Source organism: Nansenia antarctica (genome assembly GCF_963989245.1).
Source record: "Nansenia antarctica genome assembly, chromosome: 4".
NCBI classification, from domain to species: domain Eukaryota; kingdom Metazoa; phylum Chordata; class Actinopteri; order Argentiniformes; family Microstomatidae; genus Nansenia; species Nansenia antarctica.
Genome location: NC_137689.1, coordinates 76,777,357 through 76,787,356, shown reverse-complemented (window position 1 = coordinate 76,787,356; position 10,000 = coordinate 76,777,357). Strand labels below are relative to the sequence as shown.

The following is a 10,000-nucleotide window of genomic DNA, read 5'->3' as shown; positions in this document are numbered from 1 at the left end:
GAGAGGAGAGGAGAGGAGGGGGGAGGAGGGGAGGGGAGAGGAGAGGAGAGGAGAGGAGGGGAGAGGGGAGGAGGGGAGGGGAGAGGAGAGGAGGGGAGGGGAGGAGAGGAGAGGAGGGGAGGGGAGAGGAGGAGGGGAGGGGAGAGGAGGGGAGGGGAGAGGAGAGGAGAGGAGGGGAGGAGGCGAGAGGAGAGGAGAGGAGGGGAGAGGGGAGGGGAGGAGAGGAGGGGAGGGGAGAGGAGAGGAGGGGAGAGGAGAGGAGAGGAGAGGAGATGAGAGGAGAGGAGGGGAGAGGAGAGGAGAGGAGGACGGAGCTCTTTCATGTGATAAGTGATTTACGTAAACAGACGTCTTTAAGACCCGCACAGGAAGTGAAGCAGGAAGGTGTTTTAGTGGCATACCCACGTTCTAAGATAAGGAAACAAAAAAACTAAAATGCTTCAAAAGTAGAAAAATAAGTAAAAAGTAGTTTGTCGGCTACAATAACAGCCTCTGTCCAGCGTGTCCGTGGTCATTATTGCTCATTAAGTATCTTTGTAATTAAAACAGTTCAGATGCTCATCAGACACCACAACAACAACAACAACAACAACAACAACAACATAGAGACAGGCATCGTTAAGGTTTCCCACGTCCACATCAAACACTCGTCTCCTCACCTTCAAGTGATCACAGCTATTTACATCATCTCTGTACACACACATCCTACACACTTCATATCTGCTCAGGGGAGGGGAGAGGCAGGGAGGAGAGGAGAGAGGCAGGGAGGAGAGGAGAGAGGCAGGGAGGAGAGGAGAGAGGCAGGGAGGAGAGGAGAGGCAGGGAGGAGAGGAGAGGCAGGGAGGAGAGGAGAGAGGCAGGGAGGAGAGGAGAGGAGAGAGGCAGGGAGGAGGGTCACGTACAGAGACACAAATAGGACAAACAGAACGGTTTCTAAAGTCGATCCGGTATTTGTATGACAACGTACGACTGAAACGAGTTTAAACATCTCAATCTCACTTCCTCCATCTGACTGCCTACTCTAGGGTTGGTGTGACTGTCTCTCTACTCTAGGGTTGGTGTGACTGCCTCTCTACTCTAGGGTTGGTTTGCTTCTAGAATGTGTTTGTCTCCCGTTGCGATGCAAAAGTCCAGCTTAAGCATTATGACTATAAACTATAAACTATAAACTAGTATCTCGATGTTGAGACGTTTTTAATATCACCGCATTCAAGTCCAGTCCAGTAAAGTCCAGTCCAGTAAAGCCCAGTCCATCCCAGTCCAGTCCAGTCCAGTCCAGTCCAGTCCAGTCCAGTAAAGCCCAGTCCAGTCCAGTCCAGCCCCATCCAGTCCAGTCCAGCCCCGTCTAGTCCAGTCCAGTCCAGTCCAGTCCAGTCCAGTCCAGTCCAGTAAAGCCCAGTCCAGTCCAGTCCAGTAAAGCCCAGTCCAGCCCCGTCTAGTCCAGTCCAGTCCAGTCCAGTCCAGTAAAGCCCAGTCCAGTCCAGTCCAGCCCCATCCAGTCCAGTCCAGCCCCGTCCAGTCCAGCCCCGTCCAGTCCAGTCCAGTCCAGTCCAGTCCAGTCTAGTCTAGTCTAGTCTAGTCCAGTCCAGTCCAGTCCAGTCCAGTCCAGTCCAGTCCAGCCCAGTCCAGTCCAGTCCAGCCCCATCCAGTCCAGTCCAGCCCCGTCTAGTCCAGTCCAGCCCCATCCAGTCCAGTCCAGCCCCGTCTAGTCCAGTCCAGCCCCATCCAGTCCAGCCCAGTCCAGTCCAGTCCAGCCCCATCCAGTCCAGTCCAGCCCCGTCCAGTCCAGTCCAGTCCAGTCCAGTCCAGTCCAGTCCAGTCCAGTCCAGTCCAGTCCAGTCCAGTCCAGTCCAGTCCAGTCCAGTCTAGTCCAGCCCCGTCCAGTCCAGTAAAGCCCAGTCCATCCCCGTCTAGTCCAGTCCAGTCCAGTCCAGTCCAGTCCAGTCCAGTCCAGTCCAGTCCAGTCCAGTCCAGTCCAGTCCAGTCCAGTCCAGGCCAGTCCAGTCCAGTCCAGTCCAGTCCAGTCCAGTCCAGTCCAGTCCAGTCCAGTCCAGTCCTAACCCTAGCGGACTTGTTCCCGCTTTCACCAGCTGCTGTCACAGATGAGCAAGTATCGCTAACAACACTTTAGCGTCAGCGAGACGAGAAGGTTGAGAGCTGTAGGAGCCAATCATATTGCCTCAAACAAATACATATACTTTTTCTTGCCTCAAACTAAAAGTATATGAGACAATACAAACAGAAAAATAATCATATTATACAGTTTGTATTGTCTCATATACTTTTAGTTTGAGTCAACCCCCTCTAGTGGCCGCAGTGGGATATAACCAGGCAGGTGATGCACCTGGAGGGTGTGGCCGGAGCAGGAAGACAGGCTGTGACCTCACTTCCTCTTACCAAGATGCTATAGAGAACGCTCCTGGTTTGTTTGACACTTCTCTTTAATTATCTTTAATAGAACGCTCCTTATTTTCATTTATATTCTGAGTTTTTAATTAATTTATTAATTTATTTATTAGTTTATTAGAGGATATGGAGAGTCAGAATATTATTATTATTCTACAACAGGAAGAACTACTACTAGATGAGGAGGGTGAGAGGTCAACAGGACCAACAGGACGATGGGCATGGACAACAACAACAACAACAACAGAGTAAAATAACAATCTAGAGCTAATACTCCAGTACCAGGTCATTAATACTCCAGTACCAGGTCATTAATACTCCAGTACTAGATCATTAATACTCCAGTACTAGGTCATTAATACTCCAGTACTAGATCATTAATACTCCAGTACTAGGTCATTAATACTCCAGTACTAGATCATTAATACTCCAGTACTAGGTCATTAATACTCCAGTACTAGATCATTAATACTCCAGTACCAGGTCATTAATACTCCAGTACCAGGTCATTAATACTGTGGTACCAGGTTATTAGCTGGTTTCTAATACTGTTAAAAGTTTCATTTCATCGTTATAAAAATAAATTGAGGTTTGTTTTGTATTGGTATGTTACTGTGTAAAGGCAATGATGTGATGTGGTGAGTCGTGGTGAGTCGTGGTGAGTCGTGGTGAGGAGCGGTGGATCTAACAGGACACGGTACCATATATATATAAACACTACGTCTGGATCAAACACCAAACTTGTTACCAAACAATTGTACGATCTAACGTCGATAGTAAAGGACATTTGTGAGTGTGATACTTGAGTAAATGTTTCTGTATCAAAAAAGAAAAAGGTGATTAAGAATGATTATAGTGATAATAAAAAAATAAACAAAACCGTGGACAGGACCGCGTGTCACCCCGCGCTGGCAGACCAGGGCCTTCCATTGGCTGAGCCAGGGGAGAGGGGGCGGGGCTTCATTGGCTGAGCCGGGGGAGAGGGGGCGGGGCTTCATTGGCTGAGCCAGGGAAGAGGGGGCGGGGCCTCATAGGCTGAGCCCGGGGAGAGGGGCGGGGCCTCTCTTGAGTCTCTGGGAGCTCATTTGCTGTCAAGCAGTGGTGGGGGGGGGGCAGCTCATTCGACGATGGGGGGTGGGAGGGTCAGGGGTGGGGGGTGAGCCCGGTGGGGGGTGAGCCCGGTGGGGGGCGAGGGGGGGGGGCTGTCGCGGGGGGGCAGCAGGTCGTAGTGGCAGGGGATGTGGCTGTTCTTTGGCAGGTCGTAGGGGTCCTGGCTCCTCCCTGGGGGGTCGTACAGGCTGCCTGGGGGGCCGCAGCTGACCGTGGTGGGCTCTGAAACACACAGGGTCACAGGTCAGGTCAGGGTCACAGGTCAGGGTCAGGGTTAGGGTCAGGGTCAGGGTCACAGGTCAGGTCAGGGTCACAGGTCAGGTCAGGGTCAGGGTCACAGGTCAGGGTCAGGGTTAGGTCAGGGTCAGGGTTAGGGTCAGGGTTAGGTCAGGTCAGGGTCAGGGTTAGGGTCAGGGTCTGGGTTAGGGTCAGGGTCAGGGTTAGGGTCAGACATTAATCAAGACATTGATAGAAGTGTTTGTGTTTAATCATAACTGCTGCAAAACATGAAGTTTTTTTTTGCTTAGATTAAAATATTTTAAGGGTTTGGGCCTGTTTGATTTCTTCAGGGAGTTTGTTCCAGGAGCATGCGGCAGAGTGACTGAAAGCTGCTGCACCGTGTTTTGATTTTACTCTTGGAATGATTAGCTGATTAGCCTCAGCGGACCTTAGGGACGTTGTGGGAATATAGGGTGGGAGGAGATCTGATATGTATTTTGTTCGAAGACCATTTTGTGATTTGTATGTAATTAGGAGGATTTTTAATTCAATTCTCTGAGAGACTGGTAGCCAGTGCAGGGATCTCAGGATTGGTGTAATGTGTTCAAATGACTTTGTTTTTGTTAGGACCCTAGCAGCGGCATTTTGGATGAGCTGCAATTTACGAACAGCTCCTATAGATAGGCCTGTTAGTAGACCAGCTCCTTTAGATAGGCCTGTTAGTAGACCAGCTCCTTTAGATAGGCCTGTTAGTAGACCAGCTCCTTTAGATAGGCCTGTTAGTAGACCATTACAATAATCAAGTCTACTCGAAACAAATGCATGGATGAATCTTGTCCCCAGCTGATATACCTGAAATAGAAGGGGCGTGTCTAATAACTTCCGCCAAGGGTTCGATGGCAATCGCAAATAATAGAGGGGACAAAGGGCATCCCTGTCTTGTTCCACGGCCCAGGCGGAAATAAGATGACCTTCTACCATTTGTTAAGACGGCAAATAACGGGTTGTTATATAGTAGCTTTACCCAGCCAATGAAGTGGAAAAGAGATAGGGCCACTCGAAGGCCTTCTCCGCGTCCAGGCTAACTACGACACAGTCTACATTGCCAGATTGGGAAAGCTGGATCACGTTGAGAAGCCTCCTTATTACATGAGTTTCTGCCAGTAATAAATCCTGTTTGGTCCTTGTTCATAATGGAGGGCAGGACTGTTTCTAGACGCAAAGCAAGGATCTTGCAAAGCAATTTAAGGTCAGTATTCATATATTATTATTCATATTCATTCATATAAGCTTATAGGCTTGAAGGAGGCGCAGTCGTCATCAGCCTTCCCCTTTTTAAGAATAAGACTGATATTGGCTTCTGTTAGTGACCTGGGAAGGAAGCCATTCTTCAGTGAGTGGTGATACATATTAAGCAAGGGTCACAACCCAGTCCATCGGCCTGGTGCTTTGCCTGATTTTAGGGAACCCAGAGCTTCCTTGATCTCCTGTTCTGTTATTGGTTTATTAAGCGTTTCTAAATATGTTTTTTTAAAAGCTAGTTGGCAGGACATCAAGGGCACACGTGTATGGTTTAAGACATGACATGAAGGTCAGGGTCAGGGTTAAGGTCAGGGGTCAGGGGTCAGGGGTCAGGGTCATGGTCAGGGTTAGGGTCAGGGTTAAGATCAGGGGTCAGAGGTCAGGGTTAGTGTCAGGGTTAGGGTCAGGGGTCATGGTTAGGGTTAGTGTCAGGGTCAGGGTCAGGGTCAAGGTTACATGTTAAGATGGGAAAAAAAAACAGTTTCTATCCATCATCGATACCGTCTACCACCCCCCCCACACCCCGCCACCCCCCCACCCCCACCAATAAGACCAGCGGAACCCCCCTGAAGACACACCCACCGACTTCATAGACGTTCTTATTGGCGTGGGGGGGTCCGGCGGCGGTGTTGATCTCAGCGTAGGCCGAGTCCCGCCGGGGGGGGGGGGACTTCATCTCCACGTAGCCGCACTCCGCGTGCCTGGGGGGCAGGAGTAGGAGGGGGGGGGCGGGGGGGTCCTTGATGGTGGCGTAGGGGTTCTCTGAGCTGCTCAGAGAGCAGGAGCTGTCGTGATAGGGCGTCCCCTTCACCAGGTCTGGGAGGGGGGACAGGGGGGGGACAGGGAGGGAGGGGGGAGGGGGGAGGAGTCAGTCAGGCAGGCGTGGAGCTCACATCACATCAAACGGACCAATGGGGAGAGACGTGGTCGGGCCGGAGGCCACACCTACCTCGGAGGGACTTCCCTGTGTACCTGCGGTCCACGCCGTAGGCACCTGGGGGGGAGGGGGGGAGGGGGGGAGGACGTGAGGACAGGTGAAGAGTGTGTGTGTGTGTGTGTGTGTAAATAGTAAAATGGTAAATGGACTGCACTTATATAGCACCTTATTCCAAAGCGCTTTACAACGGCCTCTCATTCACCCATTCACACACACATTCACACACCAATGGCGGCAAGCTGCCATGCAAGGCGCCGGCCCGCTCACTGGGAGCAATTTGTTGTTCAGTGTCTTGCCCAAGGACACCTCGACATGTGGCCAGCCGGGGCTCGAACCGCCGATCTGCCAACCTTGCGATCATTAGACGCCGGCTCTACCTCCTGAGACACAGCCGCCCCATATGTGTACGTGTGTGAGAGTGTGTGTGTGTGTGTGTGTGTTTATTCTCACCGAGCTCATTGAGACAGCCAGCTTGCTTCCAGTCGGCTGGCAGGGTGCCAGTGTGGGAGGGGGGCAGGGTGCCACTGTGGGAGGGGGGCAGGGTGCCACTGTGGGGGGGGGGCAGGGTGCCACTGTGGGGGGGGGGCAGGGTGCCAGTGTGGTTGGCGAGGGGGCCTCTCTTCCTCTGCTCCGCCTTCAGGTTCACAAACAGCTGGTGATTCTTGGCCTGAGGGACATGAGGGGGGGGGGGGGGCGGGTGCACACATGGAACGGTGTGTTAAAATATGTGTTTAATATGTGTTTAATATGTGTTAAATATGTGTTTAATATGTGGGTTAGGGTGTCTGATAATAATAATAGCTTAGATTAATATAGCACCTTTCTCAAACCCAAGGACGCTTAACAGATTTCACAGACAGTCAGACAGACAGACAGACAGACAGACAGACAGTCAGACAGACAGACAGACAGACAGACAGACAGACAGAACAGCATAACAAAGCAAAGAAACAAAGACAACGAGAGTGACAAACTAGACTAGAGGCCAAAGGCCTTGGAGAACAGGTGGGTTTTGAGGGCTGATTTAAAGGTGTCCAGGGTGTGTGTGTGTGTGTGTGTGTGTCCAGGGTAGGGGGGGCGTTGCGGATCGCTGTGGGGAGAGAGTTCCAGAGGGTGGGAGCTGCCACACTGAAAGATCTGCCCCCGAAGGTCCGTAGGCTGGTGCGGGGGGTGGAGAGCAGACCCATGTCTGCGGACCGCAGGTTCCGGGAAGGGGTGTGTTGACAGAGAAGGTCAGTGAGGTACTGGGGGAGCAGGCGTGGAGGGATGTAGGTGAGGAGGAGGATTTTTAATGTGATGCGGGACTTGACCGGGAGCCAGTGGGGGTGAATGAGGCTTGGTGTGGGTGAGGACCCTGGCAGCTGAGTTCTGCACGTACTGGAGCCTGTCCAGGGCTTTGCTGGGTACCTGAACATACTAGAGCCTGTCCAGGGCTTTGCTGGGTACCTGAACATACTAGAGCCTGTCCAGGGCTTTGCTGGGTACCTGAACATACTGGAGCCTGTCCAGGGCTTTGCTGGGTACCTGAACATACTGGTGCCTGTCCAGGACTTTGCTGGGTACCTGAACATACTAGAGCCTGTCCAGGGCTTTGCTGGGTACCTGAACATACTGGAGCCTGTCCAGGGCTTTGCTGAGAACCCCGAACAGGACTCCATTACAATAGTCCAGACGGGAGGTGACGAAGGCGTGGATGAGGGTTTCGGCCACGGAGTCAGTGAGGGAAGGTCGTAGTCTGGCGATATTTCTGAGGTGAAAAAAGGCGGATTTGGTGACAGATTTTATGTGGGAGTGGAAGGAGAGGGTGGAGTCCAGGATGACGCTCAGGTTTCGGACTTCGGAGGATGGGGAGATGGAGCAGCCGTCGACCTCAAGGATGAAGTCCCCAACCTTCCGGAGCAGCGCCTTGGGTGCCACAACCATGAGCTCTGTTTTCTTACTGTTGAGTTTGAGAAGGTTAGATGTCATCCAGGTTTTTATTTCATGCAGGCAGTTGATAAGGGACTGGGGGGGGAGCGGAGAGGATGGAGTAGAGCTGAGATAGATTTGGGTGTCGTCAGCATAGCAGTGGAAGTTGAGGCCGTGATGACGGAGGATCTGGCCGAGGGGGAGCATGTAGATGGTGAAGAGGAGGGGTCCGAGTACAGAGCCTTGAGGCACACCTTGAATGACTGGGGCTGGGGGGGAACTTGAGCCGTGGATGGAGACAAACTGTTCCCTGTTTGAGAGGTATGATGTGAACCAGGAGAGGGCTGTGCCAGTGACACCCAGGTGGGTGGAGAGGCGGTTGAGGAGGATGGTGTGGGAGACAGTGTGGAAGGCAGCAGAGAGGACCAGGAGGATGAGGATACTGAAACGGCCGGAGTCAGCAGCAATGAGGAGATCATTGATGATTTTAATGAGGGCGGTTTCCGTGCTGTGGTGGGATCTGAAGCCGGATTGTAGGGGCTCATAGAGCTCATGGTTGGACATGTACTGATGGATTTGACCAGCGGCTGCTCTTTCCAGGGTTTTACTCAGGAAGGGAAGGTTGGAGATCGGCCGGTGGTTGTGGAGGTCATCAGGGTCCAGACCAGGTTTCTTGAGGATGGGGGTGACTGAGGCAGTTTTGAAGCTGGTGGGGCCTATGCCAGATAGCAGGGAGGTATTAATAATATCCACCATGTAGGGGCAGAGGGTGGGTAAGCAGTCCTTGACCAGGGCTGTGGGCATGGGGTCCAGTGAGCAGGTTGAGGTCTTGGCCAGGGTGACCAGCCTGGCGACCTGGGCAGCGTCCACTGGAGAGAAGGAGGAGAAGCAGCATTGGGGGGGGCACGGCGCTGGGTCGGGGTCGTCGTATGGCTGGGGTGCAGGAGGAGTGGGGGGGCTGGTGCCCGGAGCTGGTGGATGGAGTCGACCTTTGAGTGGAAGAAGTCCAGGAATTTGGAGCAGCGGTCGGGAGCACCAGGAGGGTGGGGGGCGTCGGGGGGGCGGAGTAGACGGTTGATGGTGGAGAACAGTGTTCTGGGGTTTTGCTGGGAGCTGATGGGACCCGATATTATAGGGTCTTAGTGTGGGAAAGAGCATCCTTGATGTGTGATGTGTGTGTGTGATGTGTGTGTGTGATGTGTGATGTGTGTGTGTGAGGGGACAGACCTTGGCGTAGGGGGGGGTGCTGGCGTGGGGGGGGCTGGTGCACTGCGTCAGAGTGTGGTAGCTGGGGTTGGAGAAGTAGCTGCTGGGGGGGTGGCCCTCAGCGCTGGGTGGGGGGGGCTCTGCTGGAGACACACACACACACACATTTATACCATTTAGACGCTTTATCCAAAACCACTTACAATCAGTCCATGTGTCTCAGTAGGTGAATCAACAGTCATCATCATCATCATCATCATCACCATCATCACCATCATCATCACCATCATCATCATCACCATCATCATCATCATCATCACCATCATCATCATCACCATCATCATCATCACCATCATCATCACCATCATCATCATCATCACCATCATCATCATCACCACCATCATCATCATCACCATCATCATCATCATCATCATCATCACCATCATCATCGTCATCACCATCATCATCACCATCACCATCATCATCGTCATCATCATCATCACCATCATCATCGTCATCACCATCATCATCACCATCATCATCGTCATCACCATCATCATCACCATCACCATCATCATCATCATCATCATCATCATCATCACCATCATCATCACTCCTCTCTTTCACCCTCTCTGTTGTCTGATGTCTGTTGTCTGATGTCTGATGTCTGATGTCTGTTGTCTGTTGTCTGTTGTCTGTTGTCTGATGTCTGATGTCTGATGTCTGTTGTCTGTTGTCTGATGTCTGATGTCTGATGTCTGATGTCTGATGTCTGTTGTCTGTTGTCTGTTGTCTGATGTCTGATGTCTGTTGTCTGTTGTCTGATGTCTGTTGTCTGTTGTCTGTTGTCTGTTGTCTGTTGTCTGTTGTCTGCCTCTGTTGTCTACCTCCGTGGCGACGCCCCCGTGCGTA

The 10,000-nt window shown here is 52.1% G+C and overlaps 1 protein-coding gene across 1 annotated transcript in view; it reads right to left on the bottom strand.

The window, feature by feature from the left end:
• Positions 1-3,523: 3,523 nt before the first annotated feature.
• Positions 3,524-10,000, bottom strand: part of megf10 (multiple EGF-like-domains 10) — a gene marked incomplete at its 3' end in the record, with an annotated part of 44,718 nt that continues 38,241 nt past the window's right edge. Inside the window, exons 20-25 of the mRNA XM_080529741.1 lie at positions 9,110-9,228; positions 6,562-6,641; positions 6,425-6,522; positions 5,987-6,031; positions 5,620-5,853; positions 3,524-3,738 (exon numbers count right to left, since the gene is read on the bottom strand). Of these exons, the coding sequence (XP_080385867.1) occupies positions 3,524-3,738; positions 5,620-5,853; positions 5,987-6,031; positions 6,425-6,522; positions 6,562-6,641; positions 9,110-9,228 (791 nt within the window). The remainder of the gene's footprint in view (positions 3,739-5,619; positions 5,854-5,986; positions 6,032-6,424; positions 6,523-6,561; positions 6,642-9,109; positions 9,229-10,000) is intronic.